Source organism: Furipterus horrens, unplaced genomic scaffold (assembly GCF_987537825.1).
Source record: "Furipterus horrens unplaced genomic scaffold, mFurHor1.1.pri manual_scaffold_9, whole genome shotgun sequence".
In the NCBI taxonomy this organism is placed as follows: domain Eukaryota; kingdom Metazoa; phylum Chordata; class Mammalia; order Chiroptera; family Furipteridae; genus Furipterus; species Furipterus horrens.
Genome location: NW_028327179.1, coordinates 57,953,322 through 57,975,399, shown reverse-complemented (window position 1 = coordinate 57,975,399; position 22,078 = coordinate 57,953,322). Strand labels below are relative to the sequence as shown.

Genomic DNA, 22,078 nt, shown 5'->3' with positions numbered 1-22,078 from the left:
ACTGAGAACTTCAAAAGAGTGGATGTTTTTGAAGACTCTATTTGCACTTTTATGAAGAAAACATTACAATGATGCCACAGCTCCCAATAATCACAAAGTGAATTCCCTCTTATAATAGAAATGGCCGTTTTGGAAAACAAACATGTGACTGGAGTAAAATTGCTTAATGTCATTTTGTACACAGCTCCCACACTCCTGATTAAGAAGGCAAAGAGCTTCTACAAACTACATTATAGGATTTTTTACCCGGTCAACAGAACCACATTCTGACTCTGTGTATGGCCTCTACTTACATTTGGAGGATGATTTTGCTACTTTTTAACATGCATCTTAGCTTTTGTTCCTGAAAAAAAAAGTGTTGAAATGATGGTGCCAAAAAGACTCCCTTACCCTCTGCTGAGGCAGACAGACTAATACACTTTTATTGCTGAATGAAAGGTGGTGGGAATGTAGGTAGAGTGTGGTCTTCACAGTCCTCATAGATCTAGGCAATCTCGGGTCTAAAAATTGGAACTAGACCTTTGGACTTCTCACAGAGATCCTGTCAGCTCTCTTAGCTCTACTTTAGTTAGTGGTCACAGACCACTTTAATCTCTTTGTATTTGAGTTTCAATTTGGTAGAAACAGTTTCAACAAAATTTGTATATTTACTAAAGAAAGAGAAGAATGTGTAGCGACATTTTCACCACCAACCTCAAAGTTACTGGTTCTTGACCAATGATAAGATCAAGATTTAGATCAGGAGCTGCAAGAAAGACCAGATGGGGAAGAGTCTTTCTTCCAACAGCAGGTCTATCTCTATTTTCATCTGCAAGAAAGAAAATTATTATATGATTTCTTTTATTTTTCATTTTTAATTATATTTATTAATTACATTATTACAGTTATCCTGATTTTACCCGCTTTGCCTTCATCCACCCAGTACCCCCCGACTCCATCAGGTAATCCCCCCACCATTGTTTGTGTGCATGGATCATGTATATAAAAGTTCTTTGGCTACTCCATTTCCTATACTGTACTTTACATCCCTGTGGCTATTCTGTAACTACATATTAGTACTTCTTAATCCTCTCACCTCTTCACCCTTTCCACAAACGCCCCTCCTCTCTGGCATCCACCAAAAATGCTCTCTGTATCCATCATTCTGTCTCTGTTCTTGTTTACTTAGTTTGTTTTTTAGGTTCAGTTGTTGATGGATATGAATTTTTGCCATTTTATTGTTCATAGTTTTGATCTTCTTCTTTTTCTTAAATACGTCCCTTTAACATTTCATATAATAATAGTTTGGTGATGATGAACTCCTTTAGTTTTTTCTTGTCTGGAAAGCATTTTACCTGCCCTTCGATTCTAAATGATAGCTTTGTTGGGTAGAGCAATCTTGGCTATAGGTCCCTGATTTTCATCACTTTGAATATTTCTTGTCAACTCCTTCTAGCCTGCTAAGTTTCTTTGGAGAAATCATCTGACAGTCTTATGGGAACTCCTCTGTAGGTAACTAACTTCTTTTTTCTTTCTGCTTCTAAGATTCTCTCTTTATCTTTAACCTTTGGCATTTTGATTATAATGTGTCTTGGCATGGGCCTCTTTGCATCCTTCTTGTTTGAGACTCTGCTTCTTGGACTGGCATGTCTATTTTCTTCACCAAATTAGGAAAGTTTTCTTTCATTATTTTTTCAAATAGATTTCCAACTTCTTGCTCCTTCTCTTCTCTTTCTGGCACCCCTATGATGTGAATGTTGGACCTCTTGAAGTTGTCCCAGAAGCTGCTTATACTATCCTCATTTGGGGGGTTCTTTTTTCTTCTTGTTCTGATTGGTTATTTTTTGCTTCCTTAAGTTCCAAATCATTGATTTGATTTTCAGCTTCATCCACTCTACTGTTGTTTCCCTGTAAATTGTTCCTTGTTTATATTAGTGTATCTTTTGTTTCTGACTGGTTCTTTTTTTGTGCTTTTGAGGTCTTTACTAATTTCTTTGAGTATCCTTATAACCAGTGTTTTGAACTCTGCATCTTATAGATTGCTTATTTCCATTTGTTTAGCTCTTTTTCTTGAGTTTTGGTCTGTTCTTTCATTTGGGCCATCTTTCTTTGTCTCCTCATTTTGGCAGCCTCCCTGTATTTGTTTCTATGTATTAAGTAGAGCTACTTTGACTTTGTGTCTTAGTAGTAGGTGTCCTGTAGGGTCCACTGGCACAGCGTTCCCTATCACCCAAGCTGGGTGCTCAAGTACCCTCTCCTCTTGTAGTTGAACCTTGGTTGCTGTTGGCAGATCAATGGGAAGGATTTATGCAGGCCTGTCAGCTGCAAGGATTGGCTGTGATCACTGACAACCGACCTCTACCCTTTGTGGAGAATCAGCTTTGCAGGGACAGAGTGATGGTGCTTTGACATGGCCTATGGTTGTCCAACACTGAGAAATACTGCCATTGAGTTTGGGAATTTTCTCTTGAAAAAGAAAGCAAAGAAATGAACAAAACACAGTGGCCTCAGTTCTTTGGAGATGGTGTGGCTTGGGTGAGTCAAAAAGGGGGAGGAAGGTTCAGGCAAGGTTTAGATGGCACCCATGGTCCAGAAATCACTATATCACTTAAGAAAGCTCACTAGCAATAAAAACGCTATGCAGGTTGTGCCTTGAAGATGCTTGAAGTGAATGTGATGTGATTGTTACATGCAGAAAACTTGGAGAATATCCCAATTTTGCTGTAAGACTTTAATAACTTTCTGTCCAGGTTGGGTCTAAAAAACATTTATTTTAGCCTTAAAATGATCAAATTCCTTCCCTGTGGTGTAGAGTACTGAAGGTGGTAGCTCCTCTAAGGAAAGTTAAAGTTTAGAACCTTAGATAGGAATACAAGACTATTTTCCCCCTGACTTAAAAAGTAGAAGTTTTCAAGCCAACCAGACTCAGGAGAGTTTTCCTTGGGGGAAGTGGGAGAGTGCCTCCAAAACCTTTTCTCTGACCCCTTCCATGTTGCTTTGTTCTCTTTATGTTCCATATTTGTAGCCTCAAATGCAAGGATGGCAAGCTCAGTGCAGAAAGAACAGCCAGCCTCTGCAAGGAGATGGAGCCCAGCTGAGAAAAGGAGATCCCAAATTTTACTTTGTAAAAAAAATAACAGTTAAAAATCTTCTGTTGTAGAAAACAAAGTGGTGGTGCCAGGCTGATCCCTGTCAAATGACAGTTCAGACAAAATGTGTCAGCTGGAAAGTTTGCATGATTGAAAACCCATCTGGGCCTTTAGACAAAGACCACTAGCTCCCAGAGGAGAGGTGTCACATACAAATACAGAGTGTTCCCTCCACTATGGCATTCACTTCTGGCTCATGGGCATTGCCAACAAATGGCCAAGGACACAGTATTGCCTTTTCTGGCCAACAACCACTCTGAGGAGCCCCTGAACCTTTGCCATGTGGGTTCCTATTATGCATGAAAGAAGAGACTCTGGAACTGGTATTCTCAACATAGGGCCTTTCTCTGTCTTAACTCTGAACAAGGGGCTCCGTATTTTTGTTTGAATTTAGTTTTAAACAGTGGGGGATGAAAGAGGAGAAAAACACAAGAAAAAGAGCCAGGATGGGAGCAATGCCCCACAAACATGGAGTTTGACAGCCTGATACTATAGAGGACTTAGTCCCCAATTACCATACAGATTTCAGATGATTTGACCTGTTGTTTAGAACTCAAATCTTGTTGAAACAAGGGGTAGAGAATGAAGTTCTCAGGAAAATGAGGACTCTTCTGACCACTGGAAATTCATTGGTCAAAAGATGAAAGGGTAGAGGTAAGGTGAGTTGAGAGCATGCCCTCTCACTCCTCTTGAATCCATGGGTTTGGGGTTAAGTGGTCCAGTGGTGCCCTTTCCCTTCTCCATGCCCTGGTGGGAGAGGTGTGTGAACAGCAGGAATAATGAGCAGTGAAAAAGAGGAGGGGGAGAAATCATCATCTTAAGGACAAGGTCTCCAAGACCTCAGCTGCCATGAGGGCCAACCCAACCAGATCTTCCCTTATTGTTTTGGCTAAGTGATTTTGCTTGTTGTCAAATATAAGAGCCATACTTGGTTTTAGCTTTTCCTGTTCTTGCTTTGAGTTTTTCCTTTTCTTCTTTCCCCATCTTTCTGAACTTTCTTTTCTTTCTGTCTTGTTCATTGGAGTGGGTCTGTGGACTTTCACATGATGTTTTAGGTAAGGAAATGTAAGGTTATTTTAGTTGTGTGGATACTACAATAATTAAAAAAGGAGGCCTTAGAGTAATGGTTCCTGAAAGACTTTTTATGGGATTTTAAATAATGTTATGTGAAAAAAATTTAAAAACTCTAGTGGTTACATAAGTTAGGAAATTCTTTGGTTAAACCATGTTACCTAAATAGCTCTACTGCAAGATGTTTTTTAGCTCTCAGTATTATAATATTTATTTAGAAATAGCTAATGGACTAGAAATAGCTATAGGGGACTCTCTATAATATCAGGCTGTCAAACTCCATGTTTGTGGGGCATTGCTCCCATCCTGGCTCTTTTTCTTGTGTTTTCCTCCTCTTTCATCTCCCACTGTTGAAAATTAAACTCAAACAAAAATATGGAGCCCCTTGTTCAGAGTTAAGACTGAGAAAGGCACCTTGTTGAGGAATGACAAACAGTGGGCAGTATCTATCTATCTAATCACTTGTCATCTCTCTACCTATCACCTATCTACATACCCACTTACCTACCATGGAATCTGTTTTTTTTTAATGTTTTATTGATTATGCTGTTACAGTTGTCCCAATTTCTTTTCCCTCTTCTCCCCTTCACCCAGTGACACCCCTCCCTCCAGTTGCCCCCCCTTAGTCCATGCCCATTGGTTGTGCATATAGTTCTTTTCAACATTGTCCTGACTAATCCACTCCCTCCTACTATGCTTCTTAATTCCTGCATCATCTCCCTACTTTTCCCCCCTTTCCCCTCCCCACTGACCTCCCCCCAATATGTTCCTTGTACCTATAATTCTTTTTCTACTCTCGTTGCTTACTTAGTTTTCCTTTGTTTCAGTTCCCTAGCTTCTGTTGTTGGTTATTGTGATACAGTTTTCATTTTAATGTTTATAGTTTTGATCCTCTTTCTTCTAAACAAGTCCCTTTAACATCTTATACAACAGTGGTTTGGATCTAATGAACTCCTTCAGTTTTACTTTGTCCTGGAAGCACTTTCTCTGCTGAATAGGGTAATCGTGGATGTAGGTTTTTGCTTTTCATTACTTTGAATATTTCTTGCCAGTCCCTTCTTGTCTGCAGAGTCTCCTTTGAGAAATCAGCTGATAGTCTTATTGGGTCTCCTTTGTACATAATTCTCTTCTCTCTTGCTGCTTTTAAGATTCTCTCTTTATCCTTAATTTTTGATATTTTGATTATAATGTGTCTTGGAGTGGTTCTCCCTGGGTCCAGTTTTTTGGAACTCTCTGTGCTTCCTGGACCTGTAAGTCTATTTCCTTCCCCAAGTTAGGGAAGTTCTGCTTCATTATTTTTTAACATAATTTTTCAATATCTAGTTCTTCTTCACCTTCTGGCAACTCTATGATTCAGATGTTGGCCCGCTTATAGCTGTCACATAGGTTTCCGAGCCTCTCCTCATTTTGCTCTTTTCTCGTTTCCTCTTTCTGCACTGGTTGACTATTTGTTCCTTCCACATGTTCCGATTTGTTGATTCGATCCCTGGTTTTCCTTCCCTCATCACTTGTATATGTTTTTGTTCATTTCAGCAGGATTAGCCTTCATTCCTTCCCCATCTTGATTAAGTCCCGCTGTTATCTCTGTAAGCTGTCTTATAACTATAGCCTCAGAAAGATTATCTATCTGTTTGTCCGTCAATTTGTGTATTTGCTTTCTGGTCAGTTGCGTGATTGGTATCTCTATCATTATTCCTTCCATCCTGAAAAGTTTGTTTACCTTTCCTTCTTGGGCAGGGCTGTCACATGTGCTATGCTATAAGGGGTGGAGCCCCGTGCACTCATCACTACTGGACGACCTTTCTCACCACACTGTGGCACTTTGTGTGGGGGCAGGGGTCCAAGATGGATTCCTATCGTTCTTGGACCAGGAGCCTCCTTCTCTGTCCCCATGCCCTCTGGGCCTCACAATCCAAGGCAATGGGGGTCTACCTTCCCCAGCATTGGAATCACGAGCTCCCGTGTCTGGACTGCAGCTGAGGATGCTCCCCTGGTGCTTCTCACCTCCCCTTAAATACAGGTGTCTGTGCTTATCGCAGTCCCGCCACTCGTTGCTGCAGCTGCCACTGGCAGCACAGCTTGATTTCTCTACCCTGTTTTCGCCCCTCCTGCACATCCGGACAAGCACCACTTGTTTATAACTTCATATGTTGAACTTTCATGTAGCTTTATTTTCTGGAACTTCTGGCTATTTCTGGTTTTGTGGTAGTTTTTGTCCTTCTTAGTTGTGGAGGGAGATGGAGCGTGTCAGTCTAGGCCTCCATCTTGGCTGAAGTCTGGAATCTGTTTTTAATATATATATATATTTGACTTGTATTTTGTGGAAGACACTTAGGAAACACTGTCTTAGGAAATTCTGGAAGCCAATAAGGAAATAAGAATATATATTTTACTAACAACCCAAATGAACACTGTAGAGACAGAAAAATATAAATGGAGGTGCTTGGAAATCTGGTCACTGATGTTGAGAAAGTTGCTCCTACTTCCTGAGACTCACTTTTCTTAGATCTGAGTGGAAATAATTTTTGCCATGTCTGGGTGGCTCATTTAATTGGAGCATCATCCCATACACCAAAACATTGCAGGTTCAATTCCTGGTTGGATTGCATATGGGAGGCAACTGATTAATGTTTCTCACATTGACGTCTCTCTCTCTTTCCCTTTTTCTCTAAAATTGGGTGAGGATTAAAATGAAAGAAAAGAATTTTTCCTCTTCTAAGGGAGAGGAGAAAATGAGAGCCTGAAGTACTTAGTGAATATAAGATACATAGTTACATTTGCTAAATGATAGTGATTGTTCTGATTAGAATGGTGAATCCATGAAGCCAATGCATGAAATAAATATATAGAAAAATGCATTTTGTAAATTTGAAAACACATTGCAAATATTATCCAAATATTATCAAGCATATTTCTTTAATATTGCATATGTGTCATGGGTTATGGTGTACATATATAGTTCTTTCTTTTCATGCAATTCAAAGCACCTAACATGTGCTATTTATAAATAGAATATGGAGCTGGAAATGATTTAAAAATCATCTAATATAAACTTTCCATGTAACGAGTGACACAACTGAATTCCAGAGAGTTGGTGGTTGTATAAGATCATGCAGCTAGTTAGTGGCAGAACTGGGATTACCAAAATTCTTCCTGTTTACCCAAACACTAAAAACCACAATTTGGGTGATTTAGAAGAAAAAAAATAATTTTTTTTAACCTTGATGGAGAAACCAAGACTCTGGGTTGAAGCGAAAATTATTTAGACAAGCTTTAGAGCAGGCATAGGTAAACATGGTTTGTGTCCTCACACAACCATATCAAAATGACAACTAAACTATAGAACAATCATCATTAAGAGCCATCAGTAATTGAACTGAACAGAAATTCTACAACTATAAAATTAAAGAAGAAACCACATCCAGACTGATAGGAGGGACAGAGACATGGAATGGGCTGGCCCCATATCTACATGTGGCAGATTCAAATTGTGAGGGATATATCAGGAGTGAGGGGTCCCAGCCACATATCAGGATACCCAGTCCATGGTCCCAGTACCAGGAAGATAAGTCTCCATAACTTCTGGCTGTAAAAACCAGTGGGGATTGAGGCTGTGGAAAACAGAAACTGCTGGAATATCAGGCAATTCCTCTTAAAGTGTCCATGCACAGACTTACTCAGACTCACTCCTTCTGAGCTCCAGTGCCAGTGCAGCAGCCTAAAAGGCACCAGAGATATATAGAAGGAACCAAATCGTCCAGCATCAGGGTGAGAGCTTGGGGGCAGCTTTCTACTAGAGAGAAGTGCTGGCACAGGCCATTGTTTTTTTTTTTTTTTTTCTGAGCTCTCCCCCACCCATAGAGGCAGCAGGAAGGCACCATACCTGAGACTCCACTGTTTGGGCTTCCCTGGTGATAACCTGAGGCCTAGCCCCAACCCAACTTTCAGGCCCACATAAGCTGTTTCCAGTGGCTTTACCAAATGAAAGGCTTGTCTTGGCCTATGCTTCAGATTTTCCTAAATTCTCTCAAACAAACAGCATCTGGCTTCAGCAAGCCCCACACCCCTTGATAAGTGGCCCAGATCCAGCACTAGTAGCAGCTCCCTTGGTTCACAGCTTGGCTTCTCCTGGAAACCTTCAGTCCCAGCACAGTAGCAGCTATCTGCAGATTGCTTCATATCTAATGCTATGTGACCCCAGACAGAACATAAGCAGTGGCTTACCTTGGACATACCAACAGTAATCAAGTTTCAACTACAAGAGGAGGGTGTACACAGCCTATACAATGGGCCCAACTTGAGTACTCAGCTGGGGTAATAGTGTAGGTTGTGTCTTTGATCCTCCAGGACACTTACTATATTAAGCTGTGGGGAACTGCTCCTTGTGGTTTTGGGAATTGTAGCCCAAGCTGTGAGCCAGGCAGCCCCTTCTTGGGAAGCCTCTAAGTCTCAACATAAAACTAGAAGGCTGAGGCAGACAGGACCAAAGGCCACGCAGAGGGTTTCTATGGGAATTGAATTTGAAGAATGCTTATTATGCTTTGGAGCTTGCTCTGCTTTTCTTGTCTCTCAATTAACTATAAACAATCTCTAGCAAGGAATGTATGAAACATTGCACTTAGTGCCAGTATGGCATCAAGATGTTTGATGGACCCTGACACAGACTGGTCGGTGCACCCTCTTTATTTATACTTGTAATCTGTAACTGTCAACTATAATCCAGGCACCTAAAAAGCTATTGATGATTTATGAATTTTGATCTTGTATCTCCCATGCATACCTTTCTCAATAAAAGGCATGAGGAATGAAGGCCTTGTACTTTCTCCACTAGAGGGAACAGCCACCTCCTTTCCACCCCCAGGCAAAATACAGTGTCCTGGATAAATTTGTTCTGCCATGGTCGTGAAACCTCTGCTGCACAGAGAAGTTTCCAACAGAGCCAGGGCGTTGGAGGCAGCTCAGCTTCATTAAGCCACTCTATCAAGACTTGGAGACATAATAGTTCAACCTAATACATAGAAGCAAGCACGGGCGGGGGGGGGGCTGCCAAAATAAGGAGACAAAGAAACATGACCCAAATGAAAGAACAAAATAAAGAACTCCAGAAAAAGAACTAAACAAAATGAAGATACGCAATCTATCAGATGCAGAGTTCAAAACACTGGTTATAAGGATGCTCAAGGAAATCAGTAAAAACCTCAACAGCACAAAAAAGATCCGGTCAGAAACAAAGGATACACTAATTGACATAAAACACAATTTACAGGAAAACAGCAGTAGAGTGGATAAAGCTGAGAATCAAATCAACGATTTAGAACCTAAGGGAACAAAAAACAACCAATAAAAACAGAAACAAGAAAAAAGAATAAAAAAAATAAGGATAGTATAAGCAGCCTTTGGACAACTTCAAGGATACCCACATTTGCATCATAAGGGTGCCAGAAGAAGAAGAAGAAGAAGAAAAGAAAGGAAGAAAGAAAAAAAGAAAAAAAGAAAGAAAGAAAGAAATTGAAAACCTATTTGAAAAAATGATGAAAGAAAACTTCCCTAACTTGTGGAAAAAACAGACATACAAGTCTAGGAAGCACAGAGAGTCCCAAACAAGATGGATTGAAATGCCATAATTAAAATTCCAAAGGTTAAATACAAAGAGAGAATCTTAAAATCAGCAAGAGAAAAGCAATTATTTACCTCTAAGTGAATCCCCATTAGACTGTCAGCTGATTTCTCCAAAGAAACTTAGCAACCTAGAAGGAATTGGCAAGAAATATTCAAAGTGATGAATAGCAAAGACCTACTATCAAGATACTCTACCCAGCAAAGCTACTATTAATAAAGTTGAAGGAGAGATAAAGAGCTTCCCAGACAAGAGGAAGCTAAAGGAGTTCATCATCACCAAATCAGTATTATATGAAATGTGAAAGGGTCTTCTTTAACAAGAAAAAGAAAAAATATGAACAATAAATTGGTGAGAAATATATATCTATTAACAGTTGCAACTAAAAACATAAATAAATAAACAAGCAGAACAGAATCATAGATACAGAGAAAGTTTTTATGGTTGCCAGATGGGAGGGGGGTCAGAGGGATGGGTAAAAATGCCGAAGGGATTAACAAGTACAAGTTGGTAGTTACAGAATAGTCACAGGGATGTAAGATACAGCATAGGGAATAGAGTAGCCAAAGAACATATAAGCTGGACCCATGAACATGGACAATGGTGTGGGAATTGTCTTAGGGAGTCGGGGTTGCTAGGTGGAAGGGGACAAAGGGATAAAAAATGAGACAATTTTAATAGCATAAACAATAAAATATAATTAAAGAAATAATTCAAGATTACATGAGCACATGACCACAATTCTTTCTTCCTGCTCTAACTCTCCCAGGTCTTTGTGCAGGCATGCCCTTTGCTGTGTGTGCCCTGTGACCCCTCTGCTAAGTCTCCTTTGCAGAAATCCCCCTGCCTGCTCTGATTCAATACTACAAAACACATGTGTAATTATTAGCCTCATTTTAGCTTATATGTGTTTCTTTAGTGTGTGGTGAATAATTTTATAGTGTACACATGCTTTTTTATATCCCCATGATATTTTTTGAGTGCCAGCCATCTGTCAGGAACTGAATTAGATATTCTTACTTGTCACGTCATTTAATCCCCACATCAACCCTCCCACTAATGAGGAAACTGAGACTCAGAAGGGTGGGCTGACGTGCTCAGCAGAGCCTGCATTGGATCCCAAGCCTGTTTGCTTCTAAAGACCATGTTTTCACTAGGGCACCACATTGTCTGTTCTGCAAACCTTCCCTAGGGCCACAATGCACTGCACAGATGCTTGATAAATGTTTGTAGATAACAATAAAATTGTTATTTCATAACCTAGATAATATTCACTTGCAAGTCTATACTTTGGAAATCAGTTCTAAAGGCTGTGAAAAATTTATCTCAAACCTGTAGGAAATGAATTGAGGCTAAAATATGAGGAATAGCACTTGATCATGAAAGTTCAAGAACATTGTATTAAGTTAACATAAATATTGGTTATGTTTTGTTCATTCAGAGTGAAGTGCCAGCCAGCACATTTTGGGTATTTCAGATTGCCACTAAAACTTGCATCTATGCAAATGGAGGCAAAACTGTTCCAGAAGCACCCTGAGCTAAACTTTGGGATTAGTTTATCAGCCTCATCCAACAGACAGTGATGGGACTGGATGGCATATGAGGCTCCCAGCTCACTGCTGAGCTTGCTGCAGGGGCCATGGATCTGCCTCTGTCATGATCAGAGCGGTGCTGTTTTCCTTGAGAAGTTATAACTTGCCATGGTCAAATGTTGCAAGAATACTTCCACCCCCATTTGAGTCTGGTACCATTTCCATCTAACGATACTTGATGTGAGCTTCGAAAGTCAGTGGTGTGAACAAACTGCCTGTTTTGTTAAACCCCTTTCTACATGATTTGACTAATCTACATAGTGGCACCTGGAAATGGTAAATCTAGACAATGACAAAGAAGCACTACAGTATATAAAGCATATTCTTGGTAAACTAATTTTCCCCCTGCCACTCTCAAAGCAATATAAACTTTGTTGTTCCTCCTGGATCTCAAATACTTGTAATAAATTCTTTGAAATGTCAGTAATATTGAACTGAAGGTTTTTTTAAAAAGGAGATTTTCTTTCTTTCATAAAAGACAATGTGGGTAAATATGTTTTGTTTATTTTATTCAGTGCTGACTACAGTTGGGTAAAAGAACCCCCATTTCCTACCCAACCTCTTGTTGAATGAGTGAATAATGAATGAAGCTTTCAATTTGCTGGATGGTAGTATAAACAGAAATAAATTCATACTCTTTCATATCTGTAGCATAATTAACAGTTTCTTAGCAAATTTATAGCATAAAAAGCATTTTCAACAATACTTTATATTTAATCTTCATGATAACTTCCTAGGTTTGGATGGATTTTCTCATCCATAATAATAAACTGTCTTGGTATTTTAGCCCAAAAGGAAGACTTACTCAGTCAGTGTGGACTCTTCCAGTGTTTAAAAGGTTCTGAGGGCTTGGATTGCTATGGGAGAATGTTGGCTACATTTGTCATTTTCACCAAACTTACTCAATATGATAAAAGTCATAAATTAGTTTAGCAAAAAATGTCAGCCAAAAAGCTTGCTTGATTGTCCTAACATTTCAATTGAATAAAAAATGATTGACTTATTAGACCTGTGCAACACACAGTTATGGAGGATGGATTTCCATTCCACTTCCCTGCTCCATCTATTACCCAACACGTATTTGGGCTTTTCTACTGCACAAAATTTAGCACCAGTTTCAAATTGAACAAGAAAGTGAAATCCATGATCTAGCTGAAATTTACAGTGGACAGAATCCCATTGCCCTTGGATAATACTTGCTAACCAAATCATTTACACAAAGGGTAGCCAAGCTGGGAACGGTCAAGATGAGGTGAGTTAGGCACTCACCTGAGGCACAAAATTTCAAGGTGTTCCTGAAAACACAGTAACATCTGCCTGGTTGGGTAGCTCATTTGGTTAGTGTCATCTCGATATACCAATGTTGCAGGTTCAACCCCGGTCACGGCACATACAAGAAGTAACCAATGAATGCATAAATAACTGGAACAAAATTGATGTTTTGTTTTATCTTTCTCTCTCTCTAAAATCAATAAATAAAATTTAAGAAAAATAAATAACATCTAATTTTATATTTAATTCAGTATTTTTAAAAATCAAAATAGCCCTGGCCAATGTGGTTCAGTTGGTCAGAGTGTCGTGCTCTAACTGAAGGGTGCATGCTTGTGTGTACCCTGAGTTTTACATCTGAGATGAGTACCTCACTTGCCTTACCTTAGTCTTTGTCCTGGCTGGGAAAATTCTACACAGTGATTCATCCCTGTGTAGGCATGGAGATATCCGAGTTCTGTTAGAATTTACAATGACCACAAAGGGGTCATATGAATATATGTGCTGATGAGGATGTGGAGAATATACCATCTCAAAGTGTGCCACTGCAGCATGAGGGTTTTTTTTTTTCTGAGCTGAAGAAAATTAAGAAAATAGAAGAAAAACTTTCCATCATCCCCCTATTTACCCAAAAGCAGAACATAAATGTGTAAAGGTGTCCCCCCCCCCTTCTCTCTATCAGAAAGGACAGAAATTAATTACTGGAGACAACTGTAGGTCCTTTTCAGTCCAGGGATGGCACCAGAAAAATTTGTACATGTCTTACTAGAACTAACCCTATCTATTTTAGTTTCTCCAAGTATTCACCTTCCCACAATTTGCCACCCCTAAAAGCTCATAGTCCTTTTCCTTTGTCTTGTCACTTCTCTAGAAATATATTCTTCTTTTTGTAACATAGTTTGATATCAGGTAGTATGATATTTCTGACTTTTTTTTTTTTTTTTTTGCAACATTGCTGAGGCCATGCAGGGCCTTTTGTGGTTCCATATAAATGTTTGGAATATTTGTTTTAGATTTGCCAAATATGCCACTGGTATTTTAATAGGAGTTGCATTGAATTGATAGACTGCATTAGGTAGCATAGACATTTTAATGACATTAATTCTTCCAATACATGGCTATGGTATATGCTTCCATTTATCACTTATTTATATCTTTCTCAATTTCTTTCTTTAGTACGTATAATTTTCTACCTGTTCTACATCCTTGGCTAAATTTATTCCTAGGTACTTTAGTTTTTTTGTTTTTTGTTTTTCTGCAATAGCATCACTAATCATCAGAGAGATGCAAATTAAAACCACAATAAACTATCACCTCCCACCTATCAGAAGGACTATCATCAATAAATCAACAAAGAACAAGTACTGATGAGGATGTGGAGAAGTAGGATGTAGAGAAAAGGGAACTCTTGTCCACTGTTGGTGAGAGTGCAAATTGGTGCAACCACTGTGGAAAACAGTATGGAGTATAGAATTTCCTCAAAAAAAGTAAAAAAGGAAATACTTTTTGACCCAACAATCCTACTTTGGGAACAATATCTGAAGGAACCCAAAACACTAATTTGAAAGAATATATGCACCCCTATATTCATTGCAGCATTATTTATAATAGCCAAAATCTTGAGACAGCCCAAGTGCCTATCAAGAGATGAGTGGATAAAAAGCTGTGGTACATTTACACAATGGAATACTACTAAGTTGTAAAAAAGATCTTACCTTTAGTGACAGCATGGATGGAACTGAAAATTATTACAGTATTCTAAGTGAAATAAACCAGTCAGAAAAAGACAAATACCATATGATTTCATTTATATATAAAATTTAATTAACAAAATAACAGAATATAAACAGAAGCATAGATACATAGAACAGACTGAAAGCTGTCAGAGGGGAAGGGGATAGAGGAGCTGGGTGAAAAAAGGTGAAGGGATTTATATATATATGATATATATATATCATATATATATATCATATATATATGACACATAGCATAGGCATGGACAACAGTATTGTGATAGCAAGAGAATCAGAGAAAGGGGGAATAGGGGAGGTAGAAATGGGCAAAGGGGGAATAAAAGGGGATAGAAAGAGATTTGACTTTGGGTGGTAAAAGCACAATACAGTATACAGATGATGTTTTATTGAGTTGTACCCTTGAATACCGTATGATTTTATTAACCAATGTTACCCCATTAAATTCAATAAAATGAAAAGTAAATAAATAAAATAAAAATTTACTGTTCTTTTGTTAAGATACTACATCAGTCCAAGTACTAACCACCCTTTTGAGCTGCTCATCACTGAATGCTCCCATGTGTACATGTGTTGCACATGTTAATAAACTTCTGTTTTTCACTTATTTGCCTGTCTTTCCTTAGTCTAATTTATACAGCTCCAGTCTAAGGATCTAGGATGAGTAGATGAAAACAATTTTTTTCTTTCTTGCACCTGCATATATCACCAAGTTCTAAGGGTTTGTAACATAAAACTCTAAATAGAATGGAAGGAGCGCTAGAAAGTATTTATTGAATAATTTTATAACTTCCCTTTATAAATAAAAAAACTTATATGTACAAAGCTTTGACTAATATCATGTTAAATTTATTAAAACAAACTGCTAGGGAGAAAAGGGGTGTCCTGGTCCTTTTCTATTAAAATGAGCCATGATTGGAGACCACTTAATTTAAAAAAGAATGAAAGTCGTGTAGGTCTAGGTCTAACTATGTTCAAGGATTTGGGCTTTTAGTTTAAAAAAGTGATCATGTAGCACCCTCTCTATCACTCATCTACTTTGGAACTTAATACTGAAATTTTCCTGGTGCGAAAATATCCCAAATGAGAAGGTCACAAAGGAGGAGGAATTAATTAACAGAAGGAATTCAGGTACAGTTCAGTTTTGGATGCCTGAGTGGTAGGTAGAAAGACCTTTACATTAGCAAATGCTCACAGTCAGAAATGATTTTACACTATCTCTTGAGCAACTTCACCTCTTAAGAGGTGACCATGCCCCTCATTTCTCATACAAACGCAGATAGCTTTTTCTCCCCTAACTGCTTCCACGGCGCTGTCTCTCCCTTTGTTATTTATTAAAACGTGCAATACAAGAAGAAAAAGAAAAGATTATCATGTTTCCTGCCATGCAAGACGGTATGCAGAAGGCCAAGGTTAAATGCAACATTTGGTTTCTTAAGCTTCTCTAATGGATAGGTGTGGAAAAGCAATCTGGGACCAGAGCTTATAGTGGTGACTTTCTGAGGATAAAAACTTGACTTTAATTTGGACTCCCTGGCTAAGATACAATCTGCTTTTGCTATCATTATCCCACTTATGCTTGTCCCCACTCTTGTTTCCACTCTGCCACCCAGCTGAGTGGGAAGAAATTAACCTGACCTTGAAGAATACTTACAGAATCTTTAAAACCATTGGGTTTTCATTACCTAGTAAAATTCCAGAGGGCTGCTAACATTTAGATCATAGACTCATATATCTGAAAATAATTTTAAAAATCATATACCCTACACATTTAACAGATGAGGAAACAAAGTCCAGAGAACCAACGTGACTTGTCCAAACTTGTGAGCTAGTTGGAAGCAGGGTTAGAACTAGAATGAGGCATCAAACCATCAAGCTCCCCCTTCCCATGGCACCATGAGTAGGCTTCAATTATGTTGTCCTCATCTCCAGATCAGGAAGAAATAAGCACACATCAGGGTTTTTACACAATGTTTGGAATTTCTCTAGTGCAAATAAAAACTCCCAAGAGAAGAAAGGTCATCTCAAAGGGCATAGAAAGGAGATATTTATTTCAACATTATTATGCTTATGGAATCTTTATCCAAATCAAAATTATATACTGAAATTAAAATTGTACATTTTGCTACCCAGTAGTGATTAGGACATATCCCCCTTCCGCAAAAAGTTAGTTGCTTCCATTTATGATTCTGATCTGCTTCTACCCAACACACTCTAATTTAAATTCTGACATAGCTAGTACCTGGAGTCGTCGTCGTCGTCGTCGTCGTCGTCAGCAGCCGTCCGTCTCGAGAGACGATGGTGTAGCTTCTTAAGAGTCTATCTGCACCGCCGAGAATGGCTGTGCAGTCCGACTCGGGAGTGACATGGTATCTGTCTCCTCTTGTGTTGAATCGACATCTTGCGATGATGCTGAAGCTACAGAGCCTGGGCAGGGTAATATGGAGGGTCTGCTGTTGCCCATGCAGCAGACCCCCCCTCTCTTCGCAGCTGAAGGGTCCAAGGGAAAGACGGAGTCGATACAGCTTGGCTTCAGGTGCGCCGCAGGAGTTGCCGGTGTTGACTACAACGTCAAACCGCCTTAGGGACTCCGGCTCCGGATTTTCTGTCGGGGTTTACTCCCTTAGCCTTTCCCCTGAAGAGGTATGCCGCAAGGCAGCGGAGGTTTTTTGGAGTCAGAGTTGTCCTTCTCTGATGTACCCTGACTGGAAGATCGAACCAGCGACACTTAGCTCGCAGGCCGACGCTCAATCCACTGAGCTAAACCAGCCAGGGCAAGTACATGGAGTAACTATAGCAAAAATAGGAGCATCAGTTGATAACTGCGCTGGAACCAAAAGTTGAATTCATCTCACAGATGTATTTGTTTGTTCTACACACTGTTTTAAAAATTTGATTTTAGCTTTATACCCAAGTCTGCTTACTTAGTTATACTGGCTGCCTGGCCCCTAAACATTTTTGTGTTTATGATCCATGTTCAGAACTTCTTTCCAAACATTCATGGGGTAGGCAGGTACTGAGTCTCAATGGAGATTGTAAAGACAGACCTCCAATCTGAACTACTAGCCCTCCTTTAACCCTGAATGGTCAAAATTGGTGAATTAAGTTAGGTCCTTATCTTGGCTTATCTGAAGTGATAATACTTTAGACTCATATATGTCTTGAAACAACCACTTGGTTTTGTAAATGCAATCTATTTCATGGAATTGAGTTAAGGAGTGAAAAATAATTATATTGTAATATTATGGGGATACCTGACAAGAACTATTTGGAGAATTTTAGTCTAGAGTATTACTTCCTGCAAACACTATTAATTTTTTTTTAATCTCAAAAAATGACCTCACCTAAATATACCTACACAAGCAACTCCCATATATTATATTTTTCTGAAAACATAACATCTGTACAGTCAAAGAAATAATTGTTATCTTTCAATTTTTTTTTAACAAAAAATCTTCCGAATTACTGGCTTTCTTTGACAATCTAAGTTGCATAGTTCTAAACTAATATTTCTCAGACAGGTTTTGAATAAGGTAAAAAGATAAAGCCCACATGAAAATAAAAACATTTTAAGTAGAATTTAAGCTGTCATGGATAAATTCAGTTGATCGTTATTCCCTTAATAATCTTCAAACAAAAACCCTTTTTCTAGTTCATAAAGACCTTTGAAGTTCTCTTTAAATAGTTTTCTTCTCTGAAAGTTCAAATATTCCTTATTTCACAAACTCAAAAACCCTTCAGCTAGTGTAGAAAAAACCAATATTTCAAAACCATGGAATTTTCCATTTCCTTTACACATGTCTATAGTAAAGAAAGATACTCTTCTTATTCCTCCTGATATAGATTTATTCAAAATTAGTTCTTTATCTACTTGGTAATACTTTTAAAAATTTACCAAATCACTCCTTTGGTTGTTACTCATTAGATCCACAGAAGAACTTAGAGTATTATCTTTCCAGTGTATTTATTAAGCTTATAAGTTAAAACTTCAAAAGTAAAAAATTAGAATATTCTTTCTGGGTTATGAAGATAGAATTGTGGCTCTGAGCCTTCATTTGTTGCAAACACAAAACAAAACAGTGTTTAGGTTTTCATGGCAAATTCTCATAATACAACTTATTTCCCTGAGGCTGAGTGGTCACCCCATTGGAAGTCCTGTCCACAGCCATTCAAATGGGTCATCTCCACTTGACTTTCACTGGCCGATAGAGATTTATAAACTGAAAGTGTTCAGAGAAGGCTGACATCACAGAACTCAAAGCTTTCACTCAGCTGTAAGGATTACTGGACTATATACAACTGAAGACAGAGTTATGTAATCCCCTTCCTCAGAGTGGGACAGGGTTTTTTGTTTTTGTTTTTTAATTTGTTTGTTTGTTTGTTTGTTGTAATTTCACTTATTTTGATGGCTTGGAAAGAAATGTTTAATCACATAGTGTACAGGTACATGTAGTTTAACTGCTCTTAGAAAGCATTAATTTCATTCTTTGGGATAATAGAGTTGATTTCCAAATACTGAAAACATTAGAACTGCTGTAATCATACATGTTGTAAATTTGATTATATCTACTATCCCTGTAGATGTCAAATGTACAGTGAAGACTTTTTAAGTCTGTTATTTCAGTCCTATGTCAAAGGTATTGTATTGTCTTAAACTTGTGATATTTTAAAAAATATATCTTCAAACCCAACTCAGGAAAACATTCAAGTTGAAAGCAGCCATGACTTAAGAGCCAGGGGAAACACAATTACTCATCTCACCTAAATGTTTTTATTTCCAGGAAAACCTTGGGCCACCACTGAGAATCCAAATGAATAGGAAAAAAGTTGGTTCTAAAATAACTAACATAACAAAATTGGTTCTAAAATACTGTCTCTTATCTACTTGCCTTTGTTTGTGTACCAATTTATTGTGACTTTGTATTTTTTCCTATTTTCCCTAAGGATGCAATTGCTATTGTTATCCTAAGGTAGTGAGGTTTGTGTACCACCACCATCAAGGAGAGGGAATGTTGGCATTTGAGATGAGTGCACGGACTGCTCACTCTGCGCGGCTTTGTCATTGCACTACAAAGGGACTAAATAATCTGGGATCTCACTGGGGAAAACATCATTATGTGAGTCTAAAACTGAGCTATTAATTTCTGGATCTGATGTGTTGATATCAGAGTCATTATGTTTTGAAGCTAATTTATTTTAAAGGACTTTAAGAATGGGCTTCTGAACTATAAAGTTATAGATTACTGAATGCTCCCATTGCTCTTCAATGATAATAGATTGAAGGTGATTTTTCATGATTAGCTTGAAATATCTATATTGCATAACCTCAAGCTTCACAGTAATGAAATAAATATACAGAAGCCTTACTATTTTTTATAATCCTTATAATGCAAATTTGTTTAGGCTCTGGGCATGAATTTAGAGGACTTCTTAGTCCATGGAGTGATGGTTGAAATCTGGGACATAAGACTGGGGCTAAATTTCTTTACCCTCCTAACCCCAGAGAGTCTTTAGAAAAATAGGAACAAAAGAGCACAAAGTACTTAAGTTAAGACACTGTTGTATTCATAATATAGAGAAATAACCACCATGCCTCATGGACCGGAAATACAGTTCTCCGTGGGGCTACAAAACTGTGCTAGTAATAATTTTAATTGGATGCTATCTTTGCTGTCTTCAGAAAGTATCATAAAATGGAATTATTACAGGCTACAAGTGCACTTACAGTGCAGGCCTCTCACAGGAGGAAACAGATAACATTTATCCTTTGGAGGGTAACACCAATGGGGTTCTATTTGTTTCTTTTACATGCATCCCCAGTTGCCTGCTGTTTGCTTCCTCTTCCTTATGTCTAAGAGATCAATTTGAATTATACGCTGCAGAAATGGATGCTAAATTTTGCTGGCCTTCTGACTTTGGGGATGGCACAACCCCATGTAAAGGTTCTCTGTGCTCAGGGGCCGGGGTGGGGAGCATACCTGCAGAGGATTGGGTGGTGCGAGTGGCGACGGAAGGCTGTGTCCTGGAGACTGACTTGGTTTCTGAGTGGGGCTTGCACTCTGCTGAGTCGGAGACAGTTGGTTCTGGTTCTGAATGTGGGGCTGGGATTGAGCCTGCTGGGATAGTGACGGCGGAGCTGGCGACTGCTGAGGCAGGGCTGGCTGGGACTGCGGGGGCACCTGCGGAACTGGATGCAGGTGGCTGCCAGGCGGTGGAGGAGGTGGCTGCTGCTGCTGCTGGAGCTGCTGGAGCTGCTGGAGCTGCTGGAGCTGGGAGTTCAGGGATGAGGTAGCTACAAGGAAAGGAAGAAACGTGGAAGTGAAACAAACACCACAAAACACCTTGCTGTGTGTCTTTGGTAGGTTGTCCTGTGTGAAAGGTTTACCCTCTCAACCTGAAGCTCTTTGTTATGTAAAAGGCCCGTGGGGGCACTTGAGGAAAGAGTCACTTTTTGGTAGAATTTTAAAATTTAAGGAGGACAAGAATATACCACAACAGAGTATTATATTACTTTGAATGGTATTGAGCACTACAAGTGAAGGAGATACACTAGAAACGGAGGTCATGTTTAAGTCCTTTTTCTCTTCCTTTCTACAATGCTTGGGAAACACACTTATGCTTTCAAGATTTGATTTAGATTAAAGTTCAACCACTTTAATTCATTTGGTAAAGGGTCGACTGGGGTTAAAAACAGGAAACTAAATAGTTTGTAATCTTTTCATCATCAATGCTATTAATCATGCCATTTTCACTTGATACTTTAGACCTCTGCCAATTTGTTTAGACATATTAGTTTCAAGTTTATACAGTTTTTAAAAAGTTTAATGATAATACATGCTTCTCTGTTTTGCAGAGTCAAAATCCTGAGCTTGATTTTTTTGCCTGCTGATCAAAGACACAGAGATCCCCTCAAACTGCAAGGATTATAGTAGGAGACCATGAACTGTACACTGTGGTGATTAGACACATTAGCACCTCAAGGACACACAAGAAAATGAGAGAATAAAATCATCTTTCAAGATTTTCTTGTTATGTGAAAAGCAAGAGTTGGTGGGATGAGCTGTCTTTACACTGAGCACACTAAATTTGTTCTCAGATGCCCATCTGCCTCTGAAAAATTTCTGAAGCAGGTAGACATTTAGCTTGGCCAAAGAATGATCTAGAGAAAATTACTGCTACAAGTTCACTTCCTTCTTTGCCTGAATCTCAGTATAAAAGCTTTCCACAAAGGCTACAAATAACTATTAGGATTAATGTTGAACACATACTCCTGCAATGTTTTCCTGCTCCTCCCTTACCTTGAACTTGTACAGGTTTCCAAAGGTAATAACTCCTGTTTGCAACATTAAACTAGTCACTGTTTGTAAAAATCTGCTCCTTAAAAAAATCTAGTGATTCTGTAAAGTGACATATCTCATACCTGTCTTCCTACAAACATGTTCTTGTGAACATATTTGTGTGTACATTGACCCATATGTTGAGAAAACCTAGAGAACTTTCTCTGTACTACAATCAACCAGTGACTATCTTTGTGAAGTTAAGAATCATTTTGTAAAATTTATTGAATGGATAGTATATAGTATTTAAAAAGGAGATATATTCCTGCCTTTAAGGAGTTCATAATTTATTTGTGGAGATAAAATTAACTCA

The 22,078-nt window shown here is 38.6% G+C and overlaps 1 protein-coding gene across 1 annotated transcript in view; it reads right to left on the bottom strand.

Moving 5' to 3' along the window:
* The window catches only part of POU6F2 (POU class 6 homeobox 2), a 724,957-nt gene that overhangs the window by 157,941 nt on the left and 544,938 nt on the right, over window positions 1-22,078 (bottom strand). Inside the window, exon 5 of the mRNA XM_090286751.1 lies at window positions 20,407-20,720. Within this exon, the coding sequence (XP_090142877.1) occupies window positions 20,407-20,720 (314 nt within the window). The remainder of the gene's footprint in view (window positions 1-20,406; window positions 20,721-22,078) is intronic.